This window comes from Lytechinus variegatus, chromosome 6 (assembly GCF_018143015.1).
Source record: "Lytechinus variegatus isolate NC3 chromosome 6, Lvar_3.0, whole genome shotgun sequence".
NCBI classification, from domain to species: Eukaryota; Metazoa; Echinodermata; class Echinoidea; order Temnopleuroida; family Toxopneustidae; genus Lytechinus; species Lytechinus variegatus.
Window position 1 is genome coordinate 2,162,440 of NC_054745.1, and position 20,641 is coordinate 2,183,080.

General features: G+C 34.3%; 1 protein-coding gene across 1 annotated transcript in view; it reads left to right on the plus strand.

The window, feature by feature from the left end:
• LOC121416730 (gamma-aminobutyric acid type B receptor subunit 2-like) overlaps positions 1-20,392 on the plus strand; it is a 145,616-nt gene extending 125,224 nt beyond the window's left edge. The window contains 14 exon segments of the mRNA XM_041610190.1: positions 2,514-2,702; positions 5,524-5,757; positions 6,463-6,523; positions 7,173-7,262; positions 7,571-7,721; positions 8,383-8,515; positions 8,921-9,028; positions 9,143-9,265; positions 9,841-9,951; positions 10,708-10,932; positions 12,228-12,392; positions 12,920-13,046; positions 15,459-15,537; positions 17,355-20,392. Of these exon segments, the coding sequence (XP_041466124.1) occupies positions 2,514-2,702; positions 5,524-5,757; positions 6,463-6,523; positions 7,173-7,262; positions 7,571-7,721; positions 8,383-8,515; positions 8,921-9,028; positions 9,143-9,265; positions 9,841-9,951; positions 10,708-10,932; positions 12,228-12,392; positions 12,920-13,046; positions 15,459-15,537; positions 17,355-17,922 (2,364 nt within the window). The 3' untranslated portion in view covers positions 17,923-20,392.
• Positions 20,393-20,641: the final 249 nt, after the last annotated feature.

The following is a 20,641-nucleotide window of genomic DNA, read 5'->3' on the forward strand; positions in this document are numbered from 1 at the left end:
TTAGGAAGGGTAAGAAACTCAAACACAATGCATTCGAAATCTATCAGAATACAAAGGCATTGTAATCACTAAGAAAGCATTCCACGTGGGATTGATATCCCATGTGGTGTGCCGATGTTAACCCTTCGGTTCCGACTGGCTTCCTCAGAAGCAAAATATAAGTAATTACTACTTTTGCCTCTAGACCAGTTGGTTTGGATAAATTTCTTTTGCAAATGTCATATACGTCATGGACAAAAAAATAAAAATCTCTGTGATATTTGCATGCCAAAATAATACAAAAGATTCGTGAAAAGACATAATTTTTTTAAACTACTTATACAATTGACTAATGTCAGCATCTTCCGACAACTTGCGCTATTTTACAGCTCACTAACTATGAATGGTGTATGAGCATAGGTTTAAACATAATTTGTACAGTAATTTAGGCGTGTTCTTGCGTGAATCTGGAATAATTAACTTTTAATATTACTCGAATTTTTGTTCTTTCTGTTCGCTGATGCCCATTATGCCATTAAAGCTAATGACAGTAGTTGCACTGATTTCGTGAGAAAGTCTGTAAAACTAAGGTTAAGTATGACTATATCATCGTCGATCTAGATCTGGTACAGTTACTTAAACTGAACTTTGTGAAATCATAAAATCTAAGCTGAAAAACAATCACACTGAAGTTCGCCAACACAGATAGGCACACGTGGGACAGTGTATAATATATATTGCTGGAATAAAGACCCTACGGAAGTGCCCGAATCCGCGCTTATTTTGCTTCTTTCTCATCGATTAAACATTTTTTCCAGAATCCTTCGGCACGTATTTTTTATTCATATAAACAGACACTGGGGTGGTCATTATATTGGATTCTGTAAAAAGTCATTTTGAGATCGTTACCACAGCTGGAATTTACCTTTAACGTACTGATGCATCATTAAGAACTGGACAAGCCATTAGACCAGTTCGTAGTTACTTCATGGGCAATTTTGGTCAAATGACCTTTCATTTCTTTCATCATGATAGCAGATTTCAAAGCACGATATTACGTAAGCTTGCCTTACATAGCAGGATGAAGAAATTGAATAGACCAGGTGACTAGAATAGCACACCAATGAATACTTAATGAAGGCATTTGTTGCATTCCTACTTTGAATGCATATCTTAGCATGTTGCACAATGTACTTGACAAACTGTAAAATACCAGTCGTTCGTGGAAGCATTGTTGTGTTTTGTGGATGTAAATGAAAACGACAATTCAAAAGAATATATGAATAATCAAGACATCAAAGTTGATGCTTATCTCAGATTTTAAAGCACCATGTCACTTTCGTACAAATGGCCTTCTTCTGATCATGCGTAGAATCTTTTGATCATGCGCAGAAAGGAACTACGAACTGGCTTATTGGAATCCAAGAATTTTGGATCCGAGAAACTGTCGCCGGTAAAAAAAGGTCCTATCAGTTTGACACACATTTTATTGTCGTCGGCTCGTCACAAGTGGTTTAAAGCCTGTGTATAGCTTTGGTAAAGGGTCAATAATGTGATTGATAATCGAATGTCATCTAATATGACAGTCTTACTGAAGCGTAGAGACCGTTAGATATTTTTCCAACTGTACTTCTCTGAAAATTTTTTCAAATATTCAAATCTTGGATATAGAGCGCCCTCTCTCGGCGATGCTTGTTTTAAATTAAAATATGGGCATTCAAGCATTTATCTTATAAATTTAGTGATAAGATATCCAAAAGTTACAAACAAAGAACATATCTTGAAAGTTTCAGCCCATTCCATGATTTGGAATAGGATTTAATTAAAAGACAAAAACACACAGATATTTTAATTTGATCGGGGACCCGATCAAGTTAAATTTCCATGTAAAATCGCAAAATTTATCCTGTAAAACACATTTTCATTTCATATCCTCCACATCATAACTGTTATAGGGCATATCCATTTATATTATCTAGCAATGAATTGGAATAATGCATTTTGGTGGATTTACCAAACTATACACAAGCTTTAAGCAGGCTTGTACATTCGTATCATTTCTAACACATCCCTCCCCAAACAGAGCGCTAACAGTAAGCCCAGTCAGATCTTTCGGATTATAAATTCAAACTTTTTTTCTATGTGTAATTAATGCATTGTTGTATCATCAGGCTTCTCAGGTACATTGCCATTTATAACATGGCATCTGTTGTTAGCGCATTATTGGTGCTAACAACGTTTTTGTGCGATCACTACTCAGATGCGTAGTTACCTATTCCTTCTCAATACACTAAAACCTTTGTATACCACAACAATATTTCTCTAATACCTCGGTCACATTTGCTCTACGGAGGCCGTACGATGAGTTGAAAACAGCCGTTTTAACATTCTATATGAGCTACATATAGGTGGTTTGTTAAGAATGAATAAAACGACTGTTTTCGACTCACCGTACGGCCGCCGTAGAGCAAATGTGACCGAGGTATTAGAGGGTTATTTACATACCATCTTGGATTTCTTTGGTTTACATGCAGGTTTATAAAGCCAAACTGTATGGTTCTCGTCATGTATGGATCCTTCCTGCTTATCAACGAGGCTGGTGGAAGAAAACTGACAATTCAACTGAATGTAACGCTGATCAGCTTGGACGAGCTCTGAAAGGTTACATAGCAACTGATATCCTCACATTGAGTGCCAATGAAGAACAAACGATATCCGGCAGGGTACGTTTTAAAAAGATTATCATTTCAGTTCGATACCCACTGACCTGGCCACAGAGGATTATCTATTGTTATTGGAGGTGATGTGACAATGCTCAGCACCCAAGTAACAATACAATAACCCTCCGTGGCCAGGTCCCTGACTATACAGTGCGTATACAAAAAACGGGACAGATTTTAAAAGTCTACAAAATTTTTGTTTCAAATTATGATATCTATATTTTGGTGTCAATACGTGCTCTGGAGTCTTATCCTTCAAATGCCATTAAAATAATTTAGTTTCGTTCATTCTCGAGCGAACACGGAATGTTTTTGTCTGGGGTAAAAAAGGAGGCTTGCGCCAAAAATGGCATATAAAATGATAAATATGATGGTCGGACTTCTTGCTAATCAGCAGAATTTCTCTTAACCTTTTCATTAGCTTTGCCATAATTTTTCTAATTTTCGAATTATGCGATCAAAATCCACTTCCAAATCTACTTATTTGCTTGAATAGTTCTGTTGTTGTTCCTTTTTAATATGTTCTCTTTTAGCTTTGAATATTCCTTCTTTAGGTAAGAACTTTAAAAAAAAGTATGGGAGAGCGTTTTTTTTTTCAAATCCTTTCATTGTGTGATACAAAGCTTATGGTGCCTTTGAACATTTGCATACTAAGGGGTGGGGGCTCGGGATGCCCCCCCCCCAATAAAAAAAATTATGACCAAGGAAAAAGTGTCAAGGGAAATAACAGAAAACACAGAAAATGAAATATGTTATCATTTTCTGAATATTATATCAAAATCACAAAATTTGATATTTTGATAAAAAAGTGGAAATTTTTGCTTCCTCGCTTCACAACTTTTTAAGATATTTTACCCGATCTGCCATATCTTGCTCCTTTAAAATTGACTCAATACACCATTGCCATAGAAAAACATGAATCCTTTCCTGTTTGTCCTATCAAGCACATTATTAAACTTGGTGAAGGATTCAATAATCCTTTGAAAATAAGATTCATGTCTTTTATAGGTACCATGCATAACAAAATTTGTTTCACACAATCATTAAAGGTACCATAACATAATTTGAGTCACATAATAAAAGGATTTGAATAATTACAAATTCTCCCAATTTATAATGCAAATCTTCTTACTTGGGTTGACAAAAAGTCTCTTCTTTTCTTACTTATGAATGAAAATTCAAGGTAAAAAAAGTTAAAATGGAAAACAATATAATTCAGGTAAATAAATAAATTTGTAAATGAAATTTGACAGCATAATTTAAAAAATATGGCAAAGATAATTAAAAGATTAAGAGGAGGTCTGCTAATTAGCCCAAAGTCTTATCATCAAATTTCCCATTTATGCCATTTTGGTGCAAGTCTCTTTTTGAACCCCAAACAAAAACGTCCCGTGTTCACTCAAGCATGAACAAAATTTATTTTCTTAAATGATATTACAAAGATAAGACCTCAGAGCATCTATTAACATCAAAATATAGATATAATAATTTGAAACAAATTTTTGTGTATAGACTTTTCAAAACTGGCCCGTTTTTTTGATACGCACTGTATAGAGGGGAAGGCGGGGTAAGTTAAGTTGAGCCACCTCCCCCAGGCCAATAATGAATGAGTCAGACATTATGTTGGTGTCATGTATTGATGACCCATTACATAACCCTTAACCCCACCACATTGTTTTCAACTTTGAAACAAAAAGTACTTTTTTAGAGGGAAAAATACAAATTTCAGCCAAAGAAAAGCAAAAAAGGGTGTGAAATAGTGGGGGTTTTTTTACACACACACGTCTACATATAATAAAGACATAAGAACGACATTGTCAGTCCAGGTATGGATCTTCATTCTTGTCACAGTCTTTTACATAATGGATGCATAAGAAATGTGTGGATGCGAAATTATCGCATTAAATTCGGACTGGGGTAAGTTGAGCCAGCCAACTCGGGGCAAGTTGAGCCATGGTAATTCTTATGGTAATGTAAATAAAAAACAAACCTTAAAAAGCAACCGATATGCAGGCAGAACAGTGTAAATTCACATGACAGTTCTTTAATTTTGGAGATTGTTAGTATTTATAGAGAATTATGATATGCTTGTTCTTCCCGCATACATTTTGTACATATTTTTTTTTGGCTCAACTTACCCTAGAAGGTGGCACAACTTACCATAGAGATGGAACAAGTTGTGCCACTTGACATCGCTTTTTTCAAAGGTCACAACGACTTTCATTATGGGGGTAGAAAGTAGTATACTGGTGAAAAGGATTTCCCAATAATCAAATTTAAAGGCAAGGTACTTATTTCTACAAAATTATTAGTCTATAAATCTAGATGTTAGTGTAGCATGTTGAGTAGAAAGCGGAGATAACCTTGTGTAATCAATTGTCAGTGACTTATCTACGGAGGATTATCTATTGGGGGTACTATTCATTGTAACAGGACCCCCAGTAGCTATAGATAATCCTTCTAGGACAGGTCCGGGTCAATCGTGTGTTTCATTGATCTAGTTAACACAATTATTAAAGCTAATTACATAAATATGGTGGCCCTGAAGGGACATCGCAAATAGACCAAATCGCACATATTCGCAACGAAGTTGGCGACGTCGTGAATTTCGTCGTGAATAATTCGCGACGAAATTGCCGACGAAATTCACGATGTTGTGAATTTCGTCGTGAATATTCAAATTGACGAAATTCACGAAGAAATTGGCGACGTCGTGAATTTCGTCGCCAATTTCGTCGTGAATATTCGCGATTTGGTCTATTTGCGATGTCCCTTCAGGGCCACCATACATGAATAACAATCAAAACTATGCTTTTCTATGCAGACACCGACAGAGTATAAAGCCCTCTACGACGCAGCAAGGAAAGGAGATTACTCTGATTACCATGGCTACGCATACGATGGTATCTGGGTGATGGCTCTAGCTATTAATCACGTGATTAAGATGTTTGAGAAGGAGAATAATCTTGATGCCTTCTTTGATTTCAAGTATGATGATCAGAAGATGTTGGATCATTTTAGTAAAGCTATGAATGAGACAAACTTCCCTGGGGTGACGGTGAGGATTATTATTTTCTTATCTTATTATTAATATCTCATTTATATAGCGTCTGTGAAACCTCAATGACGATTATCCACCTTGCCTAAAAAGACCCACGTGACAGGGTGAATTTTAAACCTAAAAGGAGTTTCACACCGAGATCTGCGTAGAGTTGCGTAGAGACTACGCAACACTACGCCAAAATAATGGTTCTCATTTTTTTAAATTCTAAATGGAATGTATGGAATGCCTGAAAATCATTATAAATCAATAAATCGAGTGAACTTGTTAAATACGATGGGCTGTAAAAATACCCCAAAAGAGAAAACTGTAAAAAAAAAACACGACACCATTTTAACATTAATTTAACATGAACATCGCCATTGATTTACACGAACCCTATTTATATGATAGATGCACTGCAATCAACATAGAACACGACATTTCCATTGGTATTTTTGTACAAAGATTATTATATTTCACTTTAATTTACATTTGATTTTTCTGAATTTGTCGGTATAATATTTCTGCCAGCCTTGAGAACCCCTTTAAATTTGGTGTAATCATGCTTGAACATACTGCTTCTTATCGGTTTTTGTCTTGTCATTTCACAGCCGGTTAAAAATGACTTATAAAGACATAGTACTATCAGGGGACTATTATGCAATATTTTGATTTATGGTATGACAATAATGAATGTAACGTTTGTTTCGTTTATTACAGGGAGTAGTTCAATTCAGAGAGGGAGAACGGCTTGGATGTACTATGCATAAACAGTTACAAGGTTTGTAACCCCCCCCCCCACACCGACCTTGTGGTTCTATCGGTGATATTATTCGTTTTAATACTGTTTAGAATCCTTATTCCTCCTAAAGATGACAGCCCTGTTATATTGCATCACACCCACGATTTCTAATTTTGAGAAACGGGCTAGAAATAAGTGGATGGGGTTACTTGGATACACAGAGGGAAGGGGCGGGGGCGGGGTAACAGTAATAGTGTATCTCATGGCCAAACTCCTTTGCTGATTTAAAGTCGTTTATTTCCATGCGTTCTTACAATAGATTAAAATTAGATCAAATAATCGTTTTTAATCTGCTATGATATGCTGACCCCAAATGCATTAAAATTAGCTATACTTTTTAACAAGAAAATATGAATTTAGGATGCTTCTTTCTTCGTTTCACTGTTTTTACTGAAAGTTTCAAATAATACAATAGTAAAGTAATGGTATGATTATTCTCTCGAGCTCTACCATGTCTACATGTTTAAGAAAACAAAGAAACGGTTCCCATCACGATCAGTTCATACAGTGGGACACTTTTGTGCATGTTAACTTTACTAAAATTTGTGTCAGACAGTTATTTCATTCGCAGATGTGAATTAATTTGTTTCGTTTAGCTTGTTTTGATTTTAAACTTTGCTTTTGATAGATGGAGAAATGTTAAAGGTAGCCGAGTATTACGCAATTACTGACTCTCTGAATCTGTCTACCAGATCCGGAAACAACTTCAAGTGGGAAGGTAATCTATGGATGTAATTGTGTTATATAAACAACTCCATGCACTAACTACTTTGTTATGTTTGTTGCTATTGTGTCCCCCCCAAAAAAAAAAAGAAAAGAAAGAAAAAAATCCCTTTGTGATTTCCTTTTGTTAATTGAGCGTCAAAAAGAAGAGAAAGACCTGTTCTAATTACCAAAATTATTTGAATGATTTAGTCTTTTTCATAAGACGCCAACTATTATGATTTTTTTTAATCAATGCGTATAAATTCATGATTACTCCAAAAGTAAAGCACTCCCTTTTTTCTATATTTTTTGGGAAAAAAGGTGATGGCCCGCCCTCTGACGTCCAGATGCAGGAGATTCTGAACCTTCGTGTTTCTCGGATAGTATTCGCTGTACTCGCTACCATAGCAACGGCTGGTATCATCATGGCATTTGGTTTTCTAATATTTAACATGAAGAGCAGAAATCAGAGGTATTTCACAATAGTTAAATGTCATTATTTTAACAGGAATCTCTCTCCCAGGAGATCACTTATATTGATACTTCCTGCTTTTTAAATTTCATAAATTTTAAAATTCCATGAATCTAAATAATAGACCATCCCATTCAATAGGTGTATAAATGAACTGTCACTCCTCCCTGGCCACGCCCATTTATATTTTGTTGTAGGTTCGTGATGGGCAATTATGAAAACATTATAAATTCCACTTTCAGCGCAATGTGCGTCTTCTAAAATCTGAAATTTTGTATTTAATGCACGACTCTATACACATCACGGAATGATAGTTTTCGAAACTTCTTTTAGTAAGAGTGTGTCATATCGAATGCATACCAAAGTCAAGAGCTATATAATTCAAATGATTTAAATATACACGATGACCTTTACAATTGCAGGTTTTCGTAAAATAACCTTAAAAATGGACACACGCTTTTCGACATGCACTCATCGGAGTAAACGCTAGAGCTAAACAGTATAATTATTACAGAACCGAAACTAGATAATGGACAATGATGGACCGAAACTCGACATACATGTGATTTCACTCCGTTGAGTGCATGTGGAAAAGCTTCAGTGTGTCCGTTTTTAAAGCTATATTACGATTTTGCGGTACCAAACACTTATTTAATTTCAGGTTTATAAAGATGTCTAGTCCATTCTTGAATAATCTTATCATCATGGGTGGTATATTGACCTATGGCAGTATCTTTCTTCTTGGTCTTGATCATGGAATGGTCGGTGATTACTCATTCAAAGCTGTCTGCACGGTAACTATTATTTCATATCTTGTAAAATTACCATTGTCTTGTGTTTTTACTACAACTGAACAAATTGAAAAGTAGTTGCTGAAAAGATAATATAATATTATAAAGATATTCTTATCCTGTTGAACTTTAGATTAAAAAAAAAATATATAATATTTATTCACAAAATTGTTTGGCAAATTTTCTTTCTCTTGAAATGCAGCAGGACTACCCGTTTAGAATTTAAAAAAATCATCGCCAAAATGCAAATAAATGGATAGGTACAAACAGACCAAATTAACAAATAAATGAACTAATCAAAATTTCATTATTATTAGTTTCAATGTTAACATGTACGAATACTATTGTGTTCTTTATTAGTATTAACGTGGACAGATATTGTTAACAAATGTCATTTTGATATTTCAGGCCCGTGGCTGGTTCCTGTGTATCGGATTTACTTTAGCGTTTGGAGCTATGTTTAGTAAAACGTGGAGAGTACATAGGATCTTCACTAATATCAAAATGAAGAAAAAGGTAAGTCATTGGTGTATTATATGTAAAACAGTCCATCATTGTTAAAGATATTTTGCTCGGCTGGGATTATGAAGACTGATAGTTCACTTTTATTACCTTTTGAAATCCTTTCAGGTAATTCGAGACAATCAGTTGTATGCTATTGTAGGCGTGATGCTCGTTGTCGATCTCATCATCCTCATCACGTGGCAGGTCGTTGACCCCGTCGAACCAAGAGAAGAGAGACTCGATGAAAGGGTAGGATTATTTTGTGATTCAGTAGACAAACTTAATGGTCACCTACCCTCAAGTTTGTTCAGACACACCTTTCATTAATGTCACACTGTCACAGTAGCATTAAGCTTGCACTATATTGAGACATCGTATTTTGATAGTTCGGGTTTTCTTAACCAACTGATTCATGTGTCTTCTTTTCGACATCTGTTGATATTTCATATATGTTAAACACTGTTGTCTGTTAGCGAACTAGTAGTTTGCTTTGAATATACATGTACAATAATTCCAACTCTGACATTTTCTCCCCACTTTGATAAAAAAAAGAGTCGGGAGTAATATCGATCTATTATATCGACCACTATGACTGACATTAAAATGTTTCCTGTAGTAATTGTTAATATGCATATTGGCGTTTACTAGTAAAATTGTACTGCCGAGTTCTAACGCGAGTTACCATAAACAAAAAAGAGAAACAGAATTACTTTTCTACATTGCTATTTTGTCATGTCTATATAAATATGATCTTTTATGGATCTCGGCGTTCAACTCAATTGGCAGGTTTCAACGTTTATGATATTTTTTCCTTCTGATTACAGCAAGATCCCAATGGCCGTGACGTCATCTTGATACCAGTGATGTTAAACTGTAAGAGTAGGAAGACAATGATCTGGCTTTCAATCATCTATATCTATAAAGGAGTTCTCATGGTAAGTAATATTTTAGTATTCTTGGATTGCTTTAAAAATAAGTTTGCATTCATTCAGAGTTTTGAGATATGTTAACATCTCTCTGGCATAGCTGTTCAAAAGATTGACCGTTTTCCATATATTATTATTATTTTGTGTGGAATTGGTAAGGTTCTGTCGTTTGTTTTTAAAAGTCGTTAATAAGTACAACATTCATTTTTTTTCTTAAACCAAGGGGTGAATTATGTTCGATACCCCCTCCCTTTGTCAACTTTGCTGTCAATCAATCACCTTTCACCTTTCTAACTTTTAACTGTTAAATTTGTACCTTATTCTTTAATCGTATAACATTTTGAGTTAGTGCTTAGTATACATAAGTTCGTATTTATAATTTTGTTATATCTGTATATATTATGTGTATCTACTATGTAAATAAAGGGCCCCAACGAAAACCAGTGTTTGTACTGATTGGGCCACCCTTTTTAAATATGTGAAATAAATAAATAAATAAATGTGCGTTAGCGATGGGAAAACGGCACTCACGAAGTAGTCTTTACAAATTAATGCAGTTAATGCAAAATGTGTTCCATTTTAATAATGCATTCAACGACAAAAACAAATCATTTAAGAGTTTATGTGCTGTATTAAATAATTTTTGCATAATGTGCCTTTTTTCAAGAAATATAGTATTTATATGCTAAAGAGTTCATGTGATTCATATTGAAGGAATACATTACTATATTCAATAGATTTTCTTACCATTTATATTCTATTCAGATTTTTGGCCTTTTCTTGGCATGGGAAACTCGTCATGTGAGCATACCAGCCCTCAACGACAGCAAATATATAGGGATGAGCGTATACAATGTAGTAATCATGTGTGTATTGGGTGTATCTCTATCATTCGTCATCAATGATAATCCCAATGCTTCATACGGTCTTGTGTCAACCTTCATTCTCTTCTGTACGACCATCACTCTTTGTCTCGTATTCGTACCAAAGGTAAGAAATAAAGAGTGCCGTCTAAACCTGTATACTTTCAGCAAGAAGAATAAATTGTATTCATCATCCATAATGGCATAATCAAAACCTATATATGACTTATACATTTTGCACCCCGAAAAAGAACATATCATTTGCTGTAGGCAAAAGGCCATTGTTATAGCCAACAATTGCATTTTATGCAGGTTCCCTCTTATTTCACTCCTTTAAATTGTCTTTAATTCCAAATCGCTATTTTCTTTAATTTGAATTGTCATGCCTTGTCTGATTTGTATTCATAATTTTGTTTGTACTTGTGAAATATGTAAGATAAAGTCAAATCAAATCAAATTGTGGGACCAAAGAAACACGTTATGATTAAACCCTCATATATTTCTATATATATATATATAGTTCTAAATTCCCTTTTCTCCACAGTAGAGTGTTTTATTCAATAAAGCTTCAGTTTACATTTGCTTTCACATCCATTGCTAAGAAAATTTTGCCCATTGGTGCTTATTTTTTAGCCATTCTGAACAATATACTTCCCCTTTATTGGTTGGACACTAAATTACCCTCATGATGGAAGAAATTTTACCCAAAATTTTGTGACAGTATGCAAAAATGATAAGCTGGTGAGAGTAATACGCCAATAACTGATACAGTCTTGCCATGACATGAAACATTTACACTGCCAAAAAAAAAAGGAAAACAGACCAAACCATAAATACAGTTTATGTAGAGGCCCAGAGATAAAGATGCAAAACCGCATGTAGCATTAGCAAATCCATTAAAATATTTCCGACATTAGTTGAAAAGATTAATGAAATTTTACCAACCTTTTGCAAAAAATACCTGCTTCAATTATCACATGAAAATGCTCTCTCGTACAAGGAAATAATTCTGTTAAAAATAATTCATATTTTTAGAAACAATCCTTAGCAACTGATAACGATTAAAATGCAGCTGAATATGTAACTTTACAATAAGAGTTTGTAATTTTCGCTCATTAAGTTGTTCGGAAAGAGGCCCATAGGCACTTCCTTTCCGATTACTAAGTAGAATTTTGTATTTGTAATTATTCTGAGTTTAAATGTTATTGAACTGAATCATTACAGAACCCAATGTTACTTAAAAAAAATCTATTATGCATATATTGTTATTTTTATGTTAACAGGACCAGGCTGAAAAACAGTTAATCTGAGCCTGCTATCCTGTATAAAGATATTTAATAAATAAATAAAGTTCGGAAGAACCCTAATGCTAACATTGAGATGCAGGTTGCTGTAAATTTAATAAAATTAAATTCACTTCAGGTTGTCGAACTACGAATAAACCCGAATGCCAACGAGAGGATCCGAGTTGTAGGAGCATTGGATAAAACCCGAACCTGTTCTACTAATGCTGGCACTATGGATTCAGATTGCAGGTTACGAGGCCTTGCTATCGAGAAGAATGAACTCGCTAAGAAACTCTCAGATGTAAGTAAACTTTTGCCATATTTTCTTTACCTTTTTCATGGATATGAAAAATACATAAAACACGTTCAAAAGTTGATATAATTTTTCAATATCCTCAAGAAATTCAAGGTAATTTCTGCAATATTTGGTTCGCATCCCAGAGATTCACTCTTACAAGCCTCGCTATACCTTTCCGGGCTGTGACTTGTGTATTTACCTCCTGATAACACTTCTAGACAGAACTATCTACTACTCTGCAATAAAGTTACACTCTAAACAACGAAGGGCTAATTTAGGTCTTAAGGCGCAGTGATTGCACTTCGGAGTGCGGATTTGTCTAGTTCAAATTTGAACGAGAAAAATCAGCACTCCGAAGTGTAGTTACGAAACACGCTTTTAAATTAGCTCTTTGTTTTTAGACTGTGCTACCTTTTATATGTTATAATTTTGAAAGCAATGAGGTCGGCCATTTTTTCTTTTTCATCGTAGATAACCCATAATTAAGACAACCGCAATAACTTTATATTGAAAATATTTTCAACTTACAGCAAACCAAGATAGTTAAAGATCTGGAGACACAGTATACAAAGATAGCACCAGAGGACGCACCATTGCTGTTTAGTGAGGAATGGTCGTCAGGTCTTGATAACTCTACATTGTCAGCAAGATCAAGAGGTATTTGGTTTAAAATAGTCCCGATTGATTTGCTAATAATAAATTGATAGTTGATTAATTCATCTATTATTTGAATGATTGACTAATACATTCTTTTAATGGTTTAATAGATTATTTGATTAATGTATTCATGCATTGATAGATAGTTCGGTGATCGATTGATGGGTTGACTGAGCAATTAATTAATTGTGCAATAGTATGATATATCTATTGGTTGATTAATTGACTAATTTGAATGAATGGCTCATTGACATTCTGATTGACTGATTGATTGTTCGGTCAATCAATGAATGAATTGATTGATTCTTTGATTGATCGATATATTGACGGGTGAATTGGAATGATTAAGTAATGACCTGAAGAGATCCGTTTAGTGACAAATTGCTTTCATATGCAGATGTGTCGGCATTTTCAGCTGTAGAGGTAATAGTCCAGGATAGGCCCCATAAAAACTAGACCTAACCTTGTTTTTATATATACAATACTTTTTGATGATTTTTTGTCAATTCGAGGGTGCTGATTCCGAATCTGGATGATGCCACTCGTGTAACCTTGAGCATTTTCCGCAAATTGGCAAAATCCAATATGGCCGCCAAAATATGCAAATTACCCATGAAAATCCTAAAATTGTCCGCACATTAACTATGAAATGCATGAAATCGTGTGGCAGGAGTGAAAAACTCTCTGGAAAAATAATTTTTGACATTTTTTTTATTTGGGCGGTGTTACGATACTCAACAAATAACTAGTAACATAATTTGAAATTTAGATTGGATTTCCTCTTTTCTATTACAGGAAATATAACACTAAAAAACTAATAAAACGCAAATAAATTAAACTTACGTCTCTTGAGATTAGTTCTGGCAATTACGGTATTTCAAATGATAGTATCCAGATAAAAGTCAACGTTGGCTGGCGAAAACTCACAATGATGGCAATGATGAAACTGATGTTGAAGCACGATAAATCATGAGAGTCTCTGTAACGAGTTGAAATGTCCGTGAAGCCGATGTTGATGATGATTAACAGTCAATTTCAGTAATCCATGGGTTGAAAAGCGTTCATTAAACAGGTTGATGATCTCGATGAGAACTGAGACTTCCTCTCTCAAAAAAACTGCAAACAGTTTATTGATGGCGGGTAAATAATTCCACAGAAGATAAATATTCCAGGTGGAAATAAACTCTGCTCTGACATACAGTCTGGTGTGAAACTCTGAGTTCTAATCTGAGATGATGAATTGATCTAATAATAATAATAATATGCAACATTTATATGGCGCTTAATACAAATGTTTCTATAAGCGCTGCATACTATTACCCCGGCTTTAGCACGGCTACCCTGATCTGATATGATGAAGTGATCTGATAATAATGATAATAGGCAACATTTATATAGCGCTTAATACAATTGTTTCTAAGCGCTGCATACTGTTACCCCGGCATTAGCACGGCTACCCTGATCTGGTGTGATGAAGTGATCTGATAATAATGATAATAGGCAACATTTATATAGCGCTTAATACAATTGTTTCTAAGCGCTGCATACTGTTACCCCGGCACTAGCATGGCTACCCTGATCTGATATGATGAAGTTCTTGATGAAACTCCAACTATATATACACATTTCAACTATTCTAGAAGTTCCTAGTATTGTCTTTAGATAGAACATTATCCCTCTTTCTGGAGCATTTTTCATTTCTAAAACATTCTTGAATGACCTCAGTGAAATCAACAACATAGCTAATCCTTTCTTTTAACTGGCATCCTATTGTGTAGCAATCTAATGTTTGGCAGTCTCTATTCAGGGGGGTGTTTCACAAAGATTTAAGTATGACTTAGAGTCGCACTTAAATACCGAGTTGCGTACGGTATGAAAGGCTTGACCGCATTGGTCAGATCGTGTCATGAGGACGCGCACTAATGCGTATCTATCAATAAGATCGTGCGTTGCATATCATGTACGCGTCGACATTTAAGTGCGACCTGAGTCATTCTTAAATCTTTGTGAAACACCCCCCAGAAAGCTTTACAAAGACATTCCGGAATGTTCTTTATCATTCTAGGCTATAAATACCCTTAAAGGGAAAATAACTAAATAAATGAATGTAATTGCTTATAACAGCGGCCATATTGGATTTGCCAATTTACGGAAAATGCTCAAGGTTACACGAGTGGCATCATTCAGATTCGACAAGAAACCATAAAAAAATATTGTATATATATAAAAAAGGGTTATGCCTCTTTTATCCTGGAGTATAAATATACTACTGTACAAGGTATCCTGTTAGTTTCTTATGACTGAACAGTATATATGCATTATGTATCCTATTTATTAGTTTGTTGTTCGAAGGATTTTGTTTGACTATGGAAATACATGTAAGATATTTCACCCTCTTTTATATCTGTACAGCTGAAAGTAATAGAACAGCGACCTCTCCAGTCAGTGTGACGTTCAATGTTCATTCATCAAAAATCAACCACACAAAAGAGTAGGTCATTTTCAATTTTGTTTATCGTTTTATTTTTTTACAAAAATATTTTTTTTTATTATTTATCTCTGGGGGGGGGGGGTCCGGGGTTTGTATTGGGTTAATTATATTTCCATACATTGACTATTTAATGATAACACATTAACTAGATTTCAATAGATGCAATTCAGTTATTACATTTTTTTAATGCGATCCTTTCCATACTTTTTCTTATAAAAGTGGGAAAGTATATTTCGCTGGTCAAAACTTTCCTTCTATATTTTATCAACTCGTCCATCCAGACAAAAAATTAGTAAGGCTTAGCAGGGATTAAATGGACCAAAACTTAATGGCGATTAGACTGCTCTGGAATTTGATGATTATATTTAATCATACAATTATGAACACATTTCCCCCCAAAATGACTGTTTATAGTTGTGTAGATGATATGTTTGTTATTTACTTTGGAAAATACGATTGTATTGTTTATGATTCCACATTTTATCCATGTAATTCGTTTACCTTATTTATTTTGTCCAAAATGTATTATTATACCTGTTATTTGTTATAATTTGTTTTCTCGTTGCGAACTTTGTTTCAGTTGTTGTTCTCTTTAAATCCAAGTTATCACTCTGTTGATTTATCGGGAGGATCGAATGTAAATTGAGATTGTCCCTGTTTTATAAAACTGAGCAATCTTCGGTGAACAGACCAAAAAATAAAAAATAAAAAACAAGCGTTCGATGATGACAATAGCCCCCCCCCCTTCCCTACTTATCAAATTATATATGTTGTTATTGTTTTGGCTCTGTGACTTCCTAGTTACTTAACCCATTTGCTCTGCAGGGGTGATGGAACCGGGTGGGGGAGGGGGAAAAAATCCCCGTAAAGTGAAAATGTTCCGTTATTATTTCCATTGTTTTTTGTGCTGCTAATATTGAACTCTTGTAATATATAAAACAAAGTTTGAGCAAACAACAACTACTGCTTAACTTAGTCGAGAGAAACATGACAATAAATCAATATCTTGGATTTGCCTGTGCTATTGTGATACAGTATAAAAGTGTAATGTAATAAATGTTAAATAGTGATCCCTATCGATAAAAAAAACTAGCAAATGTTTTATTTTCTTTTTAATAATTCAGTCTGTCCCAAATACTACAGGATATACCAACTCACTTCCTCTTCAATGTTGAAAAAATTGTCAACAACTGATTGTATTATTTACTTAGATATCTAGAAGATTAGAGTTAAACTGGCAACATTCATTTCAAAAGAAAACTTCAATTTTATACCATAGAAAAAGAAGGAAAGGAAGAAGAAAGATACAAAGAAAGAAAGAAAGATCCAAACAAAGAAAGATACAAAGAAGAAAGAAAGAAAGAAGGAAAGACAGAAAGAAAGAAAGAAAGAAGGAAAGAAATAAATGATGGCTTGCACTTTTCTTATCTTGTTGACTACTGGATTCTTTAAATCCCATTTTGTGCAGGGATCATAAGTTCCAGTAGACAATTATTAGAGTGCATTGTATGCAATGCTAACCTCCTTAAAATGCTTAGCAATTGTTTATGTATATTTTCATTTTTGTAACGTGTCTACTAGAGAGCGCAGATACGAGATTACTTCAACAATTCCCGTCTTCCGCTAAACAAATACTGTCTTTATCACTTCTACCTTTATCGGTTTATATTAGTTTTTTTGGTCTTGTTCTCAAATATTTGCTAGTTTTTATTGATAACGGACATTGTTTGTGTTATCGTGCCATTTGTGAGTTGGTTGTATTGTCTGTTTGTTTGTTAAAACCCTTGTCTTCCCTTAATTACTGTAAATCATTGCAGAGCAGCGGTAACACCAGCTGTGACGTCATCATTAAGCCCCGCCCCTCCCTTGATCCCTCGCTGGTCTGAAGAGGTTAATGATGATGAGGAAGATCACGAATCTGATTCTATGGATCTTTATGCTAACTTTGGGGGCGTCTACATCGGCCCACCGGATAAACAGGAAGATCCACTTACTGACCCATTGACCTCTGACATCACTTCCGCCGGAAACACAAATTCATTGGATACAATGTGCACTGATGGAATAGCAGAGATTCATCGTCCATTTGATGACGTCATGGGATATAATGATTCCATGGATATCGGTTTGATCGATACACATATCCCTAAACATTCAGCTGATGTTTTCGAGAAATTATCACCTGTTCAAAGTGTGAACGAAAAATTTTCTTCGTCTGGTAGTGTGAACGATTCGTTTGGTATGAACGCTCTTCTTTCGTCAAATAGTGGTATGAACGATACTTTTAGTGGTTTGAATAAAAAGACATCGTCAAATTGCAGTGTTTCTAATGGTGGGAATGCACCTTCTGTTCAAAACTATCAATATTCTCATTTATTAGATTAAACGTGTGTTTCCTTCTTGTAATCAGTTTGTCAAACATCACTTATTGCGCCATATAACCGTGTGTTATAAGTATTATTCGGATGAAATTTACAAACATACACTCTGTGCACTGAACGATTAATATTATGATCAGTTTTCGAGAAAATGATAATAACCAACCATTCAGACTATCAATCTATGGGGTCCGGTCTGATTGAAGAGTTGCCCCCATGAAGATGAAATAATAGTCACCGAGGGATAGGCACAAAATTGGAGAATATGACATAGTTGGGAAAAGTTATTCGGCAAGAACAAAGTAGATCACGACATACCCGGAATATATACATGCATAGAAAATCCCTTTGTAAAATAAAAGCTTACTGACCATACATGGAATAATACAGGCAAGTTATGCAAAGTAGGGATAAACCCGATATTCTTTGGTGAAAATTCGCAATGTTCTTCGCATATTATCAATATTTTTAAATAAGCAGAAGTACTAGACTAATTAGAATGACTGAAATATATTAGAACAATTTCCTCGTAGAATTCAGTGTTATATTAATGTATTACGAAGCGAATTCAAATAAAGCTTCCGGGGTGATGAAACATTGATTATTCGCATAAACCACCTTTTATTTAAAAAAAAACGTCATAAACGAGGATTTAAAAAAAATACGTAAACCTATTTCCTAATAGACTATAAAGCTAACTGAAATTTCACTACTTTTGAAGTTAATCATGGATTTCATAGTGCATGATTTGAATTATCATCTACAAATATTGTGCTCTTACATCCTATTTTCCTTTGTTTACCTTCATTTGATAACCCTTTAAAACTTTTCGTGTTTTGCTTCATGCGATGCGAATAAACTCAAACTCGAAAGTAATTATTAGTTTTCAACAAGTGTGTCGCATTACACAAAGCTGTGTTCCACAATGCCTGTCATAGATTTACGTATGTTTGTCAATATTTTTAAGTAATTTTCCCGATCACAGTTGGGTATTCCCTGAGAATAAAATGTACGTACAATGTATACTGATTAAACATAAAAATGGTACTCCGGGCCGAACACAGGTCTAATTGTATTTAAATGACAACAGTTAAATTCACTGAACGGAACGCTGCAAATTTTATAAATTAATAAATTTAAGAAATCTTGAAGCTTAGCAATGGTTTGAAAGAAATATGGTAGTCTGACACAGCTAATTGAATACGCAATAAGTTGGCTGATGATATCAGGTCCTCAGTTTTCTTGTTCTTATGTTAATAAATACATGAAATTTTCATATTTTACATGTTACATCATTGATTATCTTACATGTTAAATAGGTCAGTAATTTATTTTCAATTTTGGAGGACAAAATCGGAGAAAATATAAATAAGGATAATAAACTATACATGTTAAGTGGGAATGTAAACATTAGCATTCTCATTGCATATTCATGAAGACATGCATTTCGATGTTTCACTGAAATAATATCACACCTGAAAATGCCATAGCCATGCGAATCAATGTCCTGTTTTGATAAAATTATTGGTGTTCTGTTTGTCGGATTTTATTTTTATTTTCAGCCTGGAGTACACATGCAACTTTAATATCCCCAGCTATTCATTTGCTATTCAAGCAACCATTTTAAAGAAAGATAAGTGGTATTGTGTGTGTAATCGTTATTTAATCTTATTGCAATTCGTCAAGACACTAACCTCTATCTCTTTTCAATTTGTTATTTAGTTCTGATTTTGCATCATTATATTATGATAACTGGCTTAGCAAAATGTAAAGGAAAAATAATCTTTCCAATGGGTTGTAAGTTTAAGATGATGATTTTACTCATTTCAGCTGCAAATGATATCGGTCGTGGAACAATTAAAAAGCTAGATACCGTTGAATCACAAAGTATTTGTTTTGGTCATTTTGGGGGAGATCCGGGAATACTCACAGGATGGGATACAGAAACCTTATAGTTTTGACAAATAAAAGTGAGTTATTATTCCTCATATGTTAGGAACATTTTTCAAACGTTGGAAGGTACAATGAACGATAAGATATACCACTTGGGATGTGGTTTTGCCGATTACAACTATAAGCATCTGAATTTACAATTCGATATCTAATTTATTGAGCGTAAACAAAATGCATGTGTGCTGAAACATATATGTCAAACTAAGAATTATTTGACCCTCATTGTTGTAATGTATATGTACTGTATATAATAAGGTCATAACTATATTATTCAGACTGTCATTATGTCAAGATTATATATATTGTCTACATCTTATTGATGATAATAAACTGTTTAAATCTACAAAGTATTTTAATGCTTTCATTTTTTGGGGGAATTTATATTCACTTGGTCTGTTTGAAAGCTTACCATCGCAAATGTCTCTAATCATACATGTAATATCACACATGCATGTATTCAACTTCATAGTACTCTAGTTACCATTTTATATTTCCACCTATATATTTACTTTTTGGTATCGATAACTCACTTGGTCTACTACTTTTTAATATGTTACAATGATATCTCGCATACTTTCGTAATTCCGAAGCTTCGTTACTCCGAAGGTTCGTTAGTCCGAAAACGAAATGATTAACGAACCTTATTTCGTTTTCGGACTAACGAACCTTCCGAACAACGAACCTTATTTCGTTTTCGGATTAACGAACCTTCGAAACAACGAACCTTTGGAACATCGAACCTTATTTCGTTTTCGGATTATCGAACCTTCGGA